The 20,698-nt window shown below is 23.9% G+C and overlaps 1 protein-coding gene across 1 annotated transcript in view; it reads right to left on the reverse strand.

The window, feature by feature from the left end:
• LOC112604164 (acid sphingomyelinase-like phosphodiesterase 3a) overlaps positions 1 to 20,698 on the reverse strand; it is a 196,052-nt gene that overhangs the window by 105,426 nt on the left and 69,928 nt on the right. The window contains exon 4 of the mRNA XM_025353067.1: positions 9,874 to 9,978. Coding sequence (XP_025208852.1) covers positions 9,874 to 9,934 — 61 coding nt within the window. The 5' untranslated portion in view covers positions 9,935 to 9,978. The remainder of the gene's footprint in view (positions 1 to 9,873; positions 9,979 to 20,698) is intronic.

The following is a 20,698-nucleotide window of genomic DNA, read 5'->3' on the forward strand; positions in this document are numbered from 1 at the left end:
CTGTTATCGTGCTGGTTGTTTAATTTGTTTTCAATTTATAAATTGAATTATATTTTAGTGCAATTGGCTTAAACGTTATAACAGATTGAAATAATTGGCATTATAATGAAAAATATTACACGTAACGAGATATAGTTCTAACTGATCACATTTTAATATTAAAATTGATTATCATTAAAAAAAAAAAAATCTAAAATGTATACAACTGCATAATGCAATCAACTATTATTTTTTTATAAAAATATTAAATTATAGAGTATGTTTATAAATATTAAATATATTAAGTATTTGATTATATGCTTTCAAACAAAATATATTTTAAATAATTTAATAAAATATAATACAATGTAATTTTTTACTCAGATGTTAATCAAATTAAAATAATTATTTAAATTATAATTATGTTTTTTTGAATACAGTAGCTTAATATTTAAATTATAGCAAAATTATTGAAACACCATGGGAAAAGGTGATAACATTGAATCGTAAACATTGGGAACATGATTGATGGTAATAAAATTAATTAATTATTTTCACATAAAAATCCATAAAAGAAATGATGTCTGAAAAATGAATGTTTTGTAACAAAACACTCTCGCGGTTCTTCAATGTACATTATTGAATATATTATAAATAAACTTAAAGCACTTGGATGTAATTTATTAATATTGGAACTCTGTGTTATATTTGTTGTTTTTTTTTATAATATTTTAAAAAATAGTTAAAATATCAATAAACATAAACATTGTATTCAACTTAAAACACATATAAATAGCAACAAAAAAAAAAAAATAAATAATAATTTATTACATGGATATACTACTGATAGTATAATAATTAAAGATACGATATAGTATTGTATTACTCAAATGTAAAACAAAGATTTACCATAGTAAATGTGTGATATTTTAAATAATTATATAGTAAGATATTTATTATATTGAATTTTATTGATGTAATAGCAAACAATTAATACATTTTTTCCAATAACTATCATTTATTTCAAAAACATTATAATTTAAATAAAAGTTTTGCAAAGAGTATAGTAAACGAACAAGGTTTTAGATCTAAGTTACCAAGTCATACAATTCGTCACCATACAAAAATAAGTGTTTCAGTGCTTTCCAGTGCTTTAAATTGTTGTTAAGATTAGATAAAATAATTACAGATATCTCAAACAGTACAAACTGCTTAAAGATTTTGTTTTCAAAACGTTAACCAAAAAAATGTGCAATGATAGAATAAAAAAATAAATAATATTAAAATCGAATTAGCAATTACAATAGTTTGTACCAGATCTAAATAAATAAATACAAGTTCAATTTATCTTCAAAATATATCAAACTTCTTAAAATAACGTCATGATATACACAGAGTAATCAGAATAATTTTTATTTTATTTATTTATTAATTTATTTTTTATTCATACTTTTGCATAGCTTTAAAATTCTCACAGTTCCCGTGGATTTTTTTATAATGAAAAAAAAATGCAAATAAGGACCAATATTTTTTTACAATAATTATTTGTTTAATAGTCTTAAATTTTCTGCGTGTCACATATACAATAATAGTGTATTGTAACAGAATATTAATATACCTACAAAGAAATAGTTATCTTTTTTTTTTTTATTAGACATTTAACAGATTTCCCTCAGTATTACGTTTTCATTACAAACTCGTAACACATTTTTATGTTTTCAACCAATTACGAATTCACGTGATATAATAAGATACTTTTCTTAGTTTTATAGCGAAAAAAAAAATCTCACTGTTGTAGGCAAAGTCATACATAAATTGTTTATTTGATTTGGATTCTTTTTTCATACATAAATACAGCTCTCTGTAATATACTTGTATAAAACGCAGCCGTATCTTTATATAATGGTGTCAAATTACTTTATGTGTAGAAAAACAAATATTTATAACAAATTAATGTTTTACGTACCTACTGAATTGTGTAATAATTGTCATCCAACAAAATGTATTCGAAATATATAGTTTTCAAGTAGGTAGAGCTTGTTGAAATAAATAAACATTACGACTGTTATTCCGTCATTATATATTATATATATATATATATGCCATGATATGTGAATACTTTAACTAAAACACTGCGTTAAAAAATAAAAACACGAAAATATCCATTCGAAATTTCCATCGTTGTTCAAAAGAATGATGGCGAAAACGCATAATCACCAATTTATATGTGAAACGATGGAATATTATAATATGGCCGGATATAAAATATATCTGCAGTTATTTTGATACCGGTTTGTGATACGTGTATGGATTACACATTACCATATTCATATCCGATAGTGGTAATGGACTCGAAAAGGATAGTTTGCCCAAAAAAAAAAAAAAATAAATATACGTATACATAAAAGGAAGAAAAAATGTATACTCAAAAATCAAAATAAAGAAGGACGTTGTCGCGGTAACGTGTAACAGTAGATTTTTATTATTCATCTGAATATACTATAATTTATAAAAAGAAAAAATCATGCTACGAAACAATATATTATTTATTATTCTCATGTAGATTTATCATGGAAAATAATTGTTAAATATATCATTATTAGACGTTGGTTAAGTACCTAGTACATATTAATTTTGTTTATGAACGATTATATATGTGTATAAAATTGGAAGTTTACTATTTTACCATACTACTGAATAATATAGGGTACGGTTAGTTTGGGATATTTTAACCGTGCCGAGAATTAATCGTGATAATAATATGGTAGGTGCACTTACCTATGAGGAAGTGTAATAAATAATTTGTCCAATGATCGAGTAGTGTTGTACACGAACGTTGTCATATTCAGTGTGGGACACTAATGGTAATGCGACGTATATGAAAACAAAATTGGTGGATCTCATTGAGAGAGGTAGTGGCTAAGCCCTACCAAATATGAAACTAATCTATCCTCTGCTTAAATTGCGTTAACATTATTTTTATGCATAAGATACATTATTTTCAATCTTGTCAATAATTAAACTTATGAAAGCATATTGAGCCAGGCTTGAAGTTATATACAAATAAGTTCATCAAGTCAACTGTTTTATGGACAAATTCGATTTTTTTTCAGAGAGCAGCTTACGTTATTTTATTCGATAGAAGACATGGAGACCAAAACGAGATGAGAAAAAAGTAAATCGTTTCGTACAAAATCATCAAAATCTTAGGTTTTTGTGTGCCTTGATCTATATATTAAATTTAAAACTAAATGTACCTATCGTATACTAAATTTAATATAACTAAAAGTCATAATATTATATAAGATATTATAGTTTAATATTGACGCTAATTTTCTACTGTCTTATCATAAATGGTATGTATTTTTATATATTATCTGATTTAAGTCTTATAATCACTTTGTTCTCGACAGTTTTACGCTATGATTGAATCTCTTTGCGCTTTTTTGAGACATATATGGTTATAACGATCAACCGAACAATGGTTTCTGTGGTTTACCATCAAAGCTACTTTTGCTATATATTGTTCAAAAACGACTTGTCAACGGACCGCTGAAACCACTGAAACCGCGAAAACTATTAGAATATTAAATAAAGGAAACGTTGAAGCGAGATTGTATTGCTCGTAAATTCAAAAGCCAAATAAGGAAGCATTTCCGGAATAATCGCCGTTTTTATCGAACGTGCATAAAAAATACACCAGCGTTTGTGTAAACTGCAATCAGAAATGTATTTTTAAAATTTCTCACAGTTGAAAATTCTCTATTGTTTGAATTTATTGTTGTCCGTTCAAGACATCAACCACAACTGTAAATGGTTATATTTTCTTTGGATTTTAAAGTCAGATTTATTGTTGCCGGGAAGAATTAATCTTGAAAATTGTTACATTGAATGTATTTTTAAAATGGTATTTTAATTATTAATGCTCATACTTCAATATTAAGATACACAACTTTTTTTTTTACGATTATACGCATGTTAAAATGTATGATGGTTAAAATATATACCTAACAAATACGTCAATGATTTATTCAGGCTGTTTTGAATGTGAAGTGCTCGTCAATCTTTTGTACAATATTATTTTGGTAAAACATATTTAGGGGCATAATATTGAGGTGTCTTTTAATATGTTTCATGATATATGTATTAGACATTTTATCGACATTTTTTTTTTTTTTTTAAACAATAATTTTAATTTTTGGATTTATTTTTTCACATTTATTGATTCACTTGTAAATATAAAATGTGTGTAAATGTTACTATAGTTTTATAAGCTGTAAGTAGCTAGTACTCAATACTGTTTAACGGTTTAAAATATGCTGATAACAATTGCAAGTTTTTAACGGATTCCACATCACTTCAAATGGATGGCACTTTAGCACCGTTCAAATGAAAATGTTTTGATGATTGTATTTCTATAGTTAAAATAGCATTAAAGCTCTTTTATTTAATAATAAAATAATATTTCAAAAACAATATTTGTACCTAAATATTTTGTCGTTTAATTTACAGCTAATTGCCATCCATTTGGATCAAAAGCCGAAAATAACTTTTATCAAAAAAATATTTTTCATGAAATTGTTCACGCATTTATCATTCACTAACGATATATATTGACCATTTATGTAAATTTCTATAAGATTGTTTATCATTCAAATGTATTTTATTATCAAATAAATAAATAAATAAAACAGCATATTCAATAAAAAATTACATATTATTCATTAAATACAATATTATACATACATATATATATATATATATATATATATATATATATATATATATATTATATATAATATAATTATATTATATCACTTTAAGATAAACATTTATTTTTACCGATTTTAAATAAAATGAAAAATTCCTTAAAAATTCAATAAATAATATTCCTTAAGTTGTAAATACGTTTAAATTTAAAATGTATTCAATCTCGCATTTTGTATTTTAATTTTTCAGTTTCTTTTATAATCGTAGCATAATTATATTTCGATTACGTAATAACGTCTAGTGATCATTTAACGGTAAAAATATCACTGATTTATAAATCAAAGTCTATCGAATTGTGAAAAATGTATTCTTTTACTTTTCTGAAAATGCATTGCTTTGACAAGTACCCACGCACTATCAGCATTAATTCATTTCTCAGTCAGTGGTATAACTATTATCTATCAACGAAAGTCGATGTCATCAATGCATTGAAAAAGTATCGAACAAAACGATTTTTGATTTTACATACTATCTGTGATCACTTTGATTAATTGGTGACTCTTCGACATTTCGGAGATCGCAATGACGCAGTGGCTACTCGATTTGGTTACTATAGGTCAGTTTGGTGTCTACCTTATATAATACGCATATTGATAACTAACTAACTGCAGCAGTAAAAGTCAACCACTGACATTTTTTTTTTCTTTCTCACGATATAGGTACCTATATCACTATGTACACACGAATTCGGTGTTATATATTTTGCGGTGGCTGGTTCGAGTGTGTAATGAGTGTTTCAGAGGTTGAAAAAAGTCACCTTCTTCCCGGTTGAAAAGTTTTGGGGTCGTTTTCCTTTTTTCTCACTTCTTTTGTAAATTCCAATATATTCGATATTATGCGACAGAAGTAAGAATTGTGAGGGTGTCAAAAAATCTCTCGTAAATCACTAGGAAGGTTTTATTTTTGTTTTGCTACTCAGATTAAAACTTTACACCCCAACGGCATTACTATTATAGTTTCATTGTTTTAGGGTCGGTGTTTGTTTATTTGGTTGGTATTATATTTTAAACAAAAACTGAGATTACGATATTATAATTTCCAATTTTTAGGGTTTCTGAATTTTGATCATGCGTCATCTAATAAGTGTTGCATCAAAATAATATTATACTTATTTCCTACTTGTTTACATGGATGTAGTTATTTTGCTTTATCAGTGCGCCGTCACTAATTCTAGCAATGCGTACAAAATTATTATTAGAATTTGAAAATTGTAACCAAGCTAGAAATTTGTATATTTAATATTTTTTTATACATATATTGTAATAAATTATAATTTTTGTGCAAATTTATTTTCATATATTTTGCCTGTTTTAGCTCCTAAAATATAAATTATAATCTTAATATTATAGTGTAAATAATATTATTATTATGTTTATCGTATTCTATTTACATAATGGTGAATTATAAACAAGTATAAAAATATAATCATGAAATTAAATTTTGTAAACCATACATTATTATAGTAATAATTATTCGATTTTAAACTATATAATCACACAACATAATAATAATTTTTCAAGTATATATAATATATTCGTTTTAACAAGGTATTTTATGATTGTTCCGAACAATTTGATATATTATTTTTCATTAAACAATATTAATTTACTGCTTAATTTAATACTGCACAGCTATTATAACTACAGAACTTATGTAGAATTTCCAAACTAAACCGATCAAAACCGTACGGAGTTAGTGCTTACATGATATGTTGTTGTTTCGAGAAAGTAGAAAATTCTCTTCGAATAATTTATTATAAGCGCTTGATATGCGTCTCTAGTTCTCTACAACTGCTGGTACCTTAAGAATAATCGATATGAGTAAAAGTATTCAATCTAAATCAGCGCAGTGACTTAAGGCGTATTTTAAAAATGTCTCGGGAGCAAATTCGTCAGGAATTCGATGCGCGACTATGACACGACAGCAACTTTCGCTCCATTAAAGTTCTTGGTCGAAATTTGTCAAACTCAGAGTATCTAATGTGTTTAATATGTCGTCTTGATTCTCCGTGTATATATAGTGCGCACATGACTTAAGGCTCAACCAGCTGTTGTTGGAGTAGAATATAGTAAGCGTAGTGAAGAAAGATTTCGTTTAAAAGTTGTTTAAAGTTTTGCTGGTTAAATTTGTCGTACATGTAATAAGATTTATCTTTAAAACAATCGAAGGAGTTGGGTAACCGAATGAGTTTTCTATGTTTTCATACAATCTATTTAATCGATGTTATTTCCTCTCATAATTAATCTTTTTATATGATTTTTTTTCCGTAAAAATATAATAATCATAACCATTTTACGATAAAATTATAAGGAAGTATACACTAACATTATGACACACATATTCATATTAATACAAGCAGAGAATTATGTCATAAGAATTCTGAATTTAATAAATTTTAGTCTTGGGAAATATAATAACAGTTCGTATATTGTATGGACAGTACCTTACGTATACATAACTCACCTTACAAAATGTGTGACATGAAGATTTTTTTCGTCGTTATACTATTATGAAATATTTCCAGTATTTCGCACTTGCGTGCAGTAGCATTGCCGTCGTCGTTGTGACTGTTTAGTTTTTTATTTTCGAAAGAAAATATCCCACGTGCCAATGGTTTGCAATTAAAATTAAAAATATCATCGCTTGACAGACACGTATAAAGTAACAAGGTTATTTCGAATAAAAAAGAAAGATATATAGATAAATATAGATAAATAAAGAGAGAGAGAGAGATAGAATCAACGATATAATTATGTCAACGTCACGATAGAGGCAAAGACGAATAAACGGATTTTGGTGGAGTTATTTTCATACTTTAGTTTTTATAATAATAATAACACTAGAGCGAGATAGCGGAGTGACAAGACAAGGTAGGCGGGTGACCGGAATCGTTTCCGCCCTCAATTGCGTACTTTAAATGAAAAATAGTGACTTCTCCCGCAGACGACAGTATTATATTTTAATATTATGTATACAGCTAGATCGGTAATGGTAGTAGTGTGTGTGATTGTGGTGGTGGAAGCGCATCCGATTATTTAATATTATATATGTGCTGGTCGGTGGCGGCAGTAACGGACGAAGAAACTCTCGAAATCGGATATTAATATACGACATTGCATTATGTTAGGTTTAAACGCAATACTATTCCACCACCACGAGGTTTACCCGATATGACGCCGGTCGGCTAGCGTTTCTAAGCCTCTTAATAAATTGTTGAATTTATGTACAATATGTCACATTTTCTAATGATATATTACGTATGGCCTATGCAGCGTAAAATTATTATATTATTACAGCGATGTAGTATTTTGTTTTCTAACCATCGCCGTGGTTCGTTTGCATTATATTTCGAATCGAAGATCCGTATTCCGCATGTAAAACTATACAAAAACACATACGATTGGTTTAAGCTTAATAATTAGTAAAACGATATAACGACCGATATAATATTAGTTTTCCACGTTAAATTATAAAATTAATTTAAATCTAAACGCAGTTTTTTTCCAGAGAAAAACCTTTTATCGGTCTTATTGTCGGAGGTAATAGAAAACATAATAAGATTATTAAAAAAGCTCGTTCTCCATGTAATATATTTTTATACGTATTTTTAACATTATTTAATAGTGATCTATGTATTCAAGTGATCTTCCAAGTTCCAACCTTATAACTCTAATTGATGGTTAAACAATATTTTTTGAAAATCTGCTGTTGTAATATCCTTTGGTTTGTCATTAAGAATCCAAACCTTATACTATTAAAATAAATTTAAGCTTATTTATTAATTCAGACAAAATCAATTTAATATAGATACATTATAGTTATACATTTTACATACAATTTGGTTATTTTAAGAGTAAACACTCACTTTTTTTTTTTAAATTTATTAAAAGTTTTAAAAATACTTTTTAATTATTTTTTAAAACAATTATGATTTTATTATTTGTATCATTATTATCTTTATTTAATTTGTATAAACTATAAATAGCATAATATTTTTAATTTCATTAAATTAAAAAAAACTAAAATTTGAAAATTTTTCTTGGAATTTCAACATTTAAATTTAAATATAAAATGTATTGTTTTCAATTTCTAATTTATAACCATTTAATATTAAGATAACCTAAAATAATTAATACAGATGTAGTCATTAAAAAGTTGGTTCAATATTTTGTTTATTTTAATTTCAAATACTTATTAGTAATGATAACTTCTTGCACCAACTTCAATTTATGTAAGTAAATTTAAATCTTTAAAAATTAGAATTATGAAATAATTTTCAGTTTACTGTTCAATAATATAAAATAGCTCAAAAATTATTTTTCAAGTACTTAATTTTTATAATTATTACTTAAAATTATCTATATAACCAAATCATAATAGGTTATTGTTAATGCCATAGTACTGCAAGATTATTTAAAAAACTAAATATTTGAACAAAAATTGTGTAATTATTAAAATGCATTTATTTTTATTACACTTTTATTGAATCGTGCGTATATATGTATATTACATATATTATCATCAATGTGATATTTTTGTTGAAGTTTTTAAAAATATATTAGAAAATTCAATCATAATTATCATAACGACGATGGAATAAAAAAAATTGTAGTTTAAGTGTATTAAAAATATTCCGACATACTAAATGTATGGACTAACGCAGTGCTAGAATTTCAATACTTTACAACTTACATACACTAAATTGTACAGTTTTTTTTTTTTTTTTAAATAATTTTTACTACAAATAATTGTTCTATATAAAATTTACTCTACGTGTTTACTTCACGTGAAACGCACAATTTTTATTTGTTTATGTACAATTTGAAGTTTATTATATTGTAGAAGTCACCTCATACTATTATACAAATGACTGAAATCACTAACACAATATCTAAAAATAAGTTAACAACACAACCAAATATTTTATTAAATTAATTTTGTAAGTTTCATTTCATTCTTGCAATCTTGCCATTCGATACCTACTTTAATACACGCTTATCAGTTTGATGGAAATTTAATGTAAAAAAGTGAATAAAAAGGATCAGATAAAATGGATAATTGTACGCAAAAATTAGTTATACTAGATTTTAATTGCAAAATAGTCTATTAATTCTTTCAGCTTACCTATTTTCGATGAAACATTGTTGATGGCTATTATACAGATAATAAATGTGAAAAACAGCATCACTGCCCGTTAAACCTCCTATAGAGGTCGCATTTTATCTTCCCCTATAAAAAACAAAAACAATACAATTTAAATAATGGAGAATTCGAAGAGAGTATATAATTAGTGTGGAATTAATCAAAATATGGGAATTTATATTTAATTAGTGAAATCAATAAAAAGGAAAAGACTTCAATAATTTTGCAAAGATATTTTAATAATATAGAATTTATTTGTAAACAATTCAATATTTTTGCTTCTTAATTTGTAGCTAAAAATATTAGGTATTCTTATTATAAATAGTTTGCGTTATTAAACAAACCGAATAAATTTAATCACAGTAAATACAAAACTTAATAAATGCATAAATTAAATATGATAGAGATATACATAACTAATGCAATAATTTCTCGCTCATTTATTTAATTGGCAATGGCTTTTTAGAAGTGCAATAATAAAAGAGAAAGGGAATAAGTGTCTATTCATTCTCTATTACCATGTGTTACTAGTAAATCAAATTTAAATTAAATAAATAGAAAATGAATGATAAATGATTTTATTGGTACTGCCTATGAAGCGTGTTTTTCGTTTGCTATGATAATATTAACAAGAATTAAAATCATCAAAAATCTGAGTTTTATCATAATTACGTTTAACACATAACAATAATAATACATTTAATATTGTTGTTAATAATTACGAAAATATTGTTCATAATCGGTTATTTTATTTAAAAAAAAATATTATAGCATACATTAATCATGTGTCATAATTAAAAACAACTTGCATTGTAAACGATTATTTTATTGTATTTTCTACTTTTGTTACTATATAATTATATTTACTTATTTATCAATCGTATACCCCACAAAAAATGGAAATAGATTTAAGAATGGAAATAATCTGTTAGCTTTTATTAGTGGTGTATTATAGGTAATTTATAGGTCCATAAAATTATGCTTAAAACCAACTTCACATTGTGTTATTTTAATCTTTTATTTTAAAGTAAAAAAAAAAAAAAACTGCGAGCCCATCGGAAGAGTGGTTCCTGAGATTATTTGCATTTAAAATTTACACATGTGTTATTTAAAAAATATCTATGTCAACATTTCTTAGAATCTGATTGCAACGCCACCAACTATATCTAATTGTAAATTTAAATCTCCCAAATATCCGCTTAAACACACACAAAACATTTAATCTAAATCAGTCCAACCGTTAAGCAGTACCTACTTCAGTAACACACACGCGTAGGTAGAAAAATAAAAGTTAATATGAATTTTCTACCCATCTAACTCAAGTATAAGATTTTTTAATTAAAAAATATCATTAATTATCTATTTAAAATAAATTGTTTTTACTTAATCTGCAACATAGTATGACTAAGCACATTCATATATTACGAAAAAAAAAAAAAAAAAAATGTTTGGAATATTGAATTGAAACACTTCAGAATTTATTGAAAATAAAAAAATAATAATTTGTTTTAAATACTTCTAAAATTAATTACAATTTTTTTTAAATAAATTAAAAAAAAAAAAAAAAAAAACACCAGAATAATTTTAGAGTAAATAAATTCCTGATTAGATTTTTTCCTCTGGTTAAAATAAATAAGAATTATAATATGAAGTTGAATAGTATTATTGTTAAACTAGAATTATTATTTCTAAAATGTTACACATCGTATAATAACGTTAGATAAAATATCAAATATACCCAAGTATAACTTTATTATTCGTTCAAAAATTCTTTCAAAAGAATTTGAAGTATATTAATAAAAACATAACACGTGTCTTACATAAGTATGGTATACATTGCATGCAATAAATATTAATAAATATTTTTTGAATAATATGAACCACAATATCTTCGTAAGTACTCGTAGAGTTCATATGTAGAGGAAATGATTAAATACAAAATGCCGTTTAATTATTAGCAAACGGAGAGTACAGGACAAAAGACCTTGCTTTCCGTTTAATCTATAACTGAGAATATTCCATTGTTATTTATATAAAAAATAAAAGAATTTTATACATTTATATAACCATTATTGCAATTTAATGTTTTTACTTATAGTTGAGATAAAGCATTAAATGTATAGAATTATCTAAATTCTATACCATGTTTTTTTTTAATAATTTTAAAATATTCATAAGGTATTATTTTTTTTTTTTTTACAAGCGTTTTATAAATTTTAGTTATTGAAAAAAATATTTATGTATGTAAAAATAAAAATAAATACCACTTAAACATATTTATATTATATGAACACAATGAATCGCACAAAGCAAATTTATAAATATGTGAAGTTTGTGAAAGATCAATAAAAATAAAAATATTAAATTTACTTAAGCCTTTTGACACTCATAATTCCATACAAACTATAAATTTCAAGAGAAAAATTATGTTTATCAAGAATATTTATTTTTTGATCAATCGTATTTATATATAAAAAAAAGAAACTCTTTAAACCCGACAGTTTGTCGTTTTTATTTTATCATGCCAAGTGTGCTTATGATAAAATTATTATACAATAACATATATATATGTATATATAATATATATACACTATCCTGTTGTAAACAATATTAAAACTGTAATAAAATTAATCCTGGTTCTTTTCAAATGTACAAAACTAAGATTTAAAACGTGTAACGAGACATTACTTGTTCATCGTAAAACATTATATTACATCATAAAGTATTTAATGTGCATATGTCACTAATATTAAAAACTATTAAAACATTTTATAGATCACTATTTATACAATTCACTGAATTAAAATAACATTATTTGTTTGATTTGCTTTCTTCACCACGTTTATATTTATTTTACATTCGTACAGATTAATATAATATATTATGTGTATATATCAGGTCAGTAAATTATAATTGTTTATTATAATTTCAACAATATTTAATAGTTTGGTGGAAATTGATACTGTAGTAATCTGTCAACTATGTTGATCACGATTAATCTAATGAATAGAATAAAATAAGAGAAATTATTAAGATTTACGTGTGGAGTAAATCCAAATAATTCTCAAGTAACTGATTGATAATATTCGTTAAAAACGAAAAAAAAAATTTTAAAAAAACCTTTGTTGTAAAAATGTCCAACATAAATAAATCAATTTATAAACGATTGGATTTTATTTATTTATTTTGTGATTTAGTACTTCATTGACATGTTTTATGGTATCATAGACGGAAACGAAACCTTTTATTTGAAAACGACCCTCGCGTGAAAAGTTTTAAATAGAAAAAAATATAAATAAAAGCTTGTTTGAAATTCTGACTAAAATTATTAAACTGATTTTCGATTGTATATATTCACATAATTTTTATAAAATTCAACTTGTGTAAGTATTTAATTAATGATAATGTTGAAAATCGCTTGTTTAATTTACTTTCTCTCATCCGGCGTTTGTAGAAAAATAAATAAATATATATAAAATACTGTGATAACGGAACTTGTGTAATTTCAATAAATTAACCCTGAAAGAATTATGAATAATATTTTTTTTACTTGAAGAAGAACCAGTTTTGAATTGGTTTACATGTCTACGAAAAGAATTAGCTACGAATAGTTTTCTATAAATATTTTTAATTAACGCTAATTTATTATTTTGGTAATATCTATAAAAAGAAAAATCATAGAACTTAATAATTTATCTGAAAAAAAAATGTATTCATAAATACATACAAATAATTTATTTAAGACCATATAACTTGTTTAAGATTTAATTAAAAATAAATTACTTTAACTCAAAGTTTAAAACTTAGTTATAATACTTCAATTATTTAAAAAAAATAACTAATATAGTAAGATCAATAAGGATCGAGTTGAGTTTAAAATTTTATTAATATTCTATTCTACAAAAGTGTAAGTATCAATGTAATGTCTTTCGTAAATAAAATAATTAGGAAATCTTAGGATCAACTTAAGATTTTGTTGTTGTTTGTAATCATATATTTTAAAAACACAAATTTAATCTATTATATAACGTAATAGGTCGTACACAATTTGTATTATATAATTTCGTATTACCTATTTTATTTGTTATAAATAATAATATAACATAGATATTTTAAAAAGTGATCTAATAATATATTTAACAGTTTTTATAACGTAACGAAAATAATACAAACTATATGAACGATTATTTTGTAAAAATATATACATTTATAAATATTTAAAAGATAAAAATCAATCTTTAGTATTATCATTCATATAAAAAAAAAAAAAAAAAAATTGAAAGGGAATACGAAAAAAAAAGTAAGAGGTATTAAAAATATATTTGACGTTTTTATTTTATATTTTTCATACAGAGAAACGGGAATATATTATTGAATATAACTAAAATTTAGCCATAATATTGTATGTTAGACTGTTTTATTTTATAACTTTTAGTCGACAGTATTCAATAAAATGTTATTCATAACTTTTACCTAGAAACGAATCTATGAATATCTTAATAAACAGTGTTGTATTGGGAACAAGCTATATACCAATATTATTCAGTGGATTTAATCTGTACTTATAAATGTCGATTTACCTAAAAAAAAAAGTAATATAATTCCTAAATAAACGACAGGCTTATTCTTTTATTTCTGAAGAATAAAACTATTATAATGTATATTATTTGTATGCATATATATATATATATATATATATATTTCGTTTTAGTTTTTTATTCATTCAACTTGTGTCCCAGTTGATGGATGTCCTACCTTATAACATCGTAGTTAAGATATGTTTAGAATAAAATACTTAAACGGTTTTGTTCAATTTTTTTTTTTTTTTTTGTTTTAACGAAGAAATATATTGTGACACTTGAATAGTTCTTATTATATTACTGTCAGCTCTATTAAATGTGTTTGTCCGAAATAAATGTGGTGTGTTAAAAAAAATAAGATTAAAAGAAGATAATATACAAAAAAAAAAAGTTTATAAAATATGATATGTGCCACCCTCACACTAAAGTATCTTGGAGGAACAAGTGTTAACTTTTTAATGTAAATATTGCTTACATATTTGACAATATTCAAAGACATAAAATAAAGTTTACAATATTTAAAACTACAACGATTGTTGGAATCGAAAAAGTAGCAATATTTTGTTTTAATTTTATAGGTATTATCAAAAACATAAATCTTATCCCAAAACATATTATTAAATCGTTTTATTTGTACGATATAAACCTTACTCCAAAAATATAATAACTATAGAATATTCATATACAACTTATTATACACAGTGATTTACTTTTTTGAATTGTTATTCATGCACAAATAATGTTTTGTAGTAAAATATTTATTCATTTTTTTTAATAAAACCCACTAATGTATATTGAAAATTGTTTTATAACCTCTATAGGTGTTGAAATATGAAACAACTTTAAACACTCAAAAGGAATATTTCAAGGAATTATATTTGTGTAAAATTTGGTTACAATTTTTTAGTACTTTCCAAATCTTTATACCTTATTCAGACTTATATTTATTTATATATATTAAGATTTAAACCTAATTTTATGAATTATTTTTTCATGAAAATGAATAATTTATTTAGAAATTACTTAAGTATTTGAATTTGAATTTAAATGCTTTAATATTTTCAAAAAAATCAACTGATTAGTAACTAATAGAAAAAAATGGTGATTTTTGTTTTTAAAATAAGTTAATTTCATCACTATAGGATAAATTGTTTAAGTTGTAATGATAATCTACGTACTTGAAAATACAGTTTTTATTTAAATCTTGTCAGAATTGAAATTTATGTGATTTAGATAAAAAAAAAAAAACATCTCATTAATAATTTACAAAAAAAAAAAGAAAAGAAATTTCCATTAATCAGTGTTTGAATAAATATATCATTAAAGAATAAAAAGAGTAACATTTTTAGTAAATTATACTGTAATAGGGTATTATATAGCTCTTTTATGTAAGTACTTTTGCAAAAACTAATTATGCATTAATCAAGCTGGTTATATAATAAATGTATTGAAATAGGTAAATGGCAAATATTTATTCCGTGATTAAAATATATTGTACGTGAAAATCAGTCAAAGAATTTAAAGAGAAAAAAATATTCTAATAAAATGTATTACCTAAACGTTGGACCAAAAAATGTTCAAATATTGCATATTTTTAGGTAAAAAATATAATGATAATATCACAATAGATTACATTTACCTCGTTATTAAAATTACATTAGATGTGAAACTGATTATCAAAGTAACTAAAAATAATAAATAATAAATGTGGTATTTGTTATACGTAATTAGTTCAATCTTTATTTTATAAAAATTAACTTAACATTATTATTATTTTTTTTTTTTGCATTTTATTTATTATTGATTAGTTAGTTGTCCATTAATCATTCAATAAATTTTGACACTATTTATCTCAAGGCGGCGTGTGGGATTTCCAGAAAATAGATGGATGCAAGTTAAGCAATTAAAGGATAAGAGTTAGTCTAAGAAATATGTTTAAAACACTGGTAAATGTATTGGCATAGTACAGTAACAAATTAGTGGATATATATAAAATTATTCATCAAAAAACATGTATTAGATTTTTGTTATAGTGAAAACATTTTCGAACATTTATTTTATACTCAATCTATTTGGTATCGTTTATCCAGTCTATCTTTGTAAAATTGTATTAACCAGAACCCGTGTAATACAGTCAACCCAGTTCAACTTGGCACTTGGCTACTATTTCAAAAATAAAAAAAATAAAAAATCATAATTCTTTGATGGATCGATATAAAGAGTAGGATTATCTTTTTTTCAATATAACACATTTTTATGGTTTTCGAACCACTGTGTTTTTTTTTTTTTTTTTAATCGTCACAGTTAATGAGATTAAAAACCAAACAGGTTATACATACATTTTGCAAATTGGATCTATTGCATTTATTCTTAGAAGACATTAAATTATTTAAGGTGATTTCTGGGTAAACTGCGGTATTTTACAGCGAGCTCTTTTCGATTTCCATCTATATATAAACAGTCTTTCTGTGTACAATCTTAACCTAACCTGATTATGTTTTTGAATTATCACGTCAACGTGAAACAGAACAGTTAATAGTTCATGTAACGATATAACTATTAATTGAGTGTATATGTTTGCACTCCTTGTGACATAAATACGAGTAGTACACGAATAATCCAAAATATATTTTAAATAAATGAATGTGGAAAGTTTTAATTTGTTCGATTAGTATTTGTATGATAAATCCTGTATAGAACTATAAAGTATTATAAGGTTTTTAAACTGAACATTGTATGCAATTTTGGCTAATAAATAATTTGAGAATTTTAATATTTTGATGAAATAAATTCAGTGAATTGATATTCAAATATTTTAGGTACTACGTATTGTATTAATTCAACATATTTACTTATTCCTATTATCTTTCATGTTACAAATAATAATACACTTCATTGTTTTACATTTACTTTTGGTAGAATAAAGCATATATTATAAATAATATATTTGAATGAAGTATTCTTATATATTGTAGTTTTCCACTTAATTCCTAATGTTCATTATGATAATAATATAATACCTGGTATCGGCAAGATACAAACAATATTAACTATTAGAAGGTGTACATTATTTCATTTGATGACAGGTCATGTATTCACATCACGAGTGTACCACTGAACAGTAACAATAAACAACCAACGTGTCTGTGAGTTCCTCAGGATTATGCGAGAACAATAAGGAAATGTTTGGCAAAAGATATTATATAATGCTTAACACTTTACTATTGTCTGCATTCTAGATATATAATAATGTGAACACTATTGGAACAGTATTCTGTAATCAGTAATCACGTTAGTTGTTATTTATAATTATGAATGTAACTTGCTGTGTAGGTATTGAAGAATAGTAATGACTAATGAGTTATGCAAATTATTCGTTTATACAAAAATCACAATTCGAGATTTTCAAGGTTTTAAGTTGATATTACAGGAGCTTAGTTTAAAATTTAAAATCACGATTTAACGATAACATCCAGCAATAATTATACTATTTACACATTTTAAATTAAATTATGCGTTTTTCTTGAAGATAGAAACTATTGCTTACGCCATAATAAATTGCGAAGTAACTGACAAATGAAATTATGATAAACTTGTACTAAGATTGTATATTCAGAACTCTGTGTTATAATTGTTATATTATTTAAACATTTAAAATATAATTAAAAAAAAAAAAATAAATTATAAATCGTATTTATACCTATCATAATAAGTAGTTAATAAATAAGGTGATAAAAAAAAAAGTCTTAATCACAGAGCAATTAATATAAAAACTAGCTCTAAATAGGAGTTCATATGTAGATATATGTCAATAAAAAGGTAATAAATCATAATTGTGACCTGGTGTATCGCGGTAGTTGGCCTCAGTCATTAATGTGTTATGAGGTCGGATGGGTGACCACCCGAGTTTTTAGTGATGAATCCATGACGCATACACATACAAATACGTGTTCTCCAACCGTACTAACTAAGCTTTAAGAACAAACTTTACACAAAAAAAACATCACTACTGTTCCCTAATGGTCTTAGTTGCAGGGCTGAAATAAGATCAATTAAAAAAAACAATCATACTTAATATTATAATATAAACTTTAAAATAAGTCCAGAATTTAAAAAAAAAAATAAGAAAATACGTATGGGTATTTTTAAATTAAATATTTTGTTTTTGGTAATATTATTTTTTATTTATATATATATTATAAAAAACAATTATTGTTAAATTTCTGACTAGTTTTAAATATCATCTACTCGTATTTTAAAAGACACTGTAGATATCTATCGTATAAGTAACAATGGAGCTATGATATCTGGATTATCCTAAAATATTCTTGTTATAAATTATACATACAAAGTCACATTTACGAATAATATCTTAAATTATATACTTAAAGTCTTAACTAGAAAAAATTTAAGTATCTAAAAAACTAGTTTTTTTAAATAAATTCAATTAAATTATTATTATTATTTTTAAATGTTTATTTTGTATTACTATTAACAGCTATTTTTTACAAACTGGCATACACATATTTTATAATACTACTGTTCTAATTATACTTAATTTTATTTATTGTTGTATTTTTTAGTTTTTAGTTTAGAAAAAAAATGTTATAAGCCCTAAATTAGTTTTAGTTTTTAATGCTTATTATTAATGGCATTTTTTTTTCTCAATAACTTACAGTTTTTATTCATATGATGCAACAAACATGCCTCATACATTATTCAGCAGTTTGTAGTAATATTTTGTCTTCCTCTTAAACAAAAAGTGTGAGTTTTCAATTTGAATTAACCATGTGTACGTTTTTTCTAATATAATATGATAATTAACCTCTTTGTCCTATTTTATATGTAAAATATTAGTTACTCATTAATAAATTGAACATAATATTTTTAAACTTCAAAATGTTACTTTTCAGAGGTAGGATAACTATTACTATTTCAATAAAAACTATAGTTTATCTTTATTTTTTAAAAGTGCCATATAATTTATAGCTCAGAATGATATAAGAATAATATATGATAATTTACTTATACAATATAGAAAATATATTATAATTATTGAAAAAATAGGAAATTAAAAGTATAATAATTGAATAAAATTTAATTACTTCTTTTAAATAGTTATTTTTTAAATAAATAAACATGTTTGCTTTAAAAGTATTCAACCAATAGTTATTGTGAAGTCAATAAAATAATATGGAATAAATCGAATGCTTTATTTCTTCTTTCATTTTAATTTATATAAATAATTTACTAGACCTAATATAATTTGTTTTATAAATGGCTATTTTTAATAATAAGTCAACTATTATTAATAAATCACAAAACCAATTACAGAAAATTAATTTTATGATAAAGTGCATAGATGCGTTGTTTTATTTATTTATATTTTGTATTATAACTCATGTAATAAATTTAAAGTTATATCATATGTTTACAGCTCATTACAGTGTATGATTATATGTAATGTTTTAGTCACATTACAACAACCTGAACTTCTCTTGTCCAAACTTTCAAGTCAGTTTTCCAATTTAATGACTTCGAGATGAATTTGTGGTTTTGACTTATAATCTATATGATAGGTATATATATGATTAAAACTAAACTAAAATTAAATAGATTATATTACATGGTAAAATAAGGTATGAATAATACAAGACATAATGAATTACTTAATCAAAACTAATATACATTTAACTGACAAAATTTGATTATTTTTGTAGTTTTACTTTATTGTATTTTATATACAAGTAATGATACATTAAAATGTTAAAATTTTTAAGGCTTTTTATAAACATAAGTTCTGTTCCAAAACAGTAAAAAAATGGTATATAACTAATAAAAAATACACGTGAGTCATTAATTTAAAACACATTCAATTTTAAATTAAATTTCATAGGCATATTATAATCACTGACTAAAATATGATCGCCGAATTAAAGCCAAATATCTGAAACGTGGCCATTGTATTCATTCAATTATATTTCTTGTAATCAAACATAATTAAAAGGGTAGACGAAACGTTGTATACCAAGATTTGCCAGAGAATCATAAATTATTTGCAGCACACTGATTCGGGTTAAATAGTAAAGTGATTTTATAGAAAACGCTTACTAACAAACACAATAGTTTTTTTTGTTTTTTTTTTTTTTTTTTATATAAATAAATTTAGGAACTGATTTAAAAAGTATAGTAATCTAATAAAACGTTTAATGATAATGAGAAAAAAC

This window comes from Melanaphis sacchari, unplaced genomic scaffold (genome assembly GCF_002803265.2).
Source record: "Melanaphis sacchari strain LSU unplaced genomic scaffold, SCAv2.0 Contig11_pilon_pilon, whole genome shotgun sequence".
Lineage (NCBI taxonomy): Eukaryota > Metazoa > Arthropoda > Insecta > Hemiptera > Aphididae > Melanaphis > Melanaphis sacchari.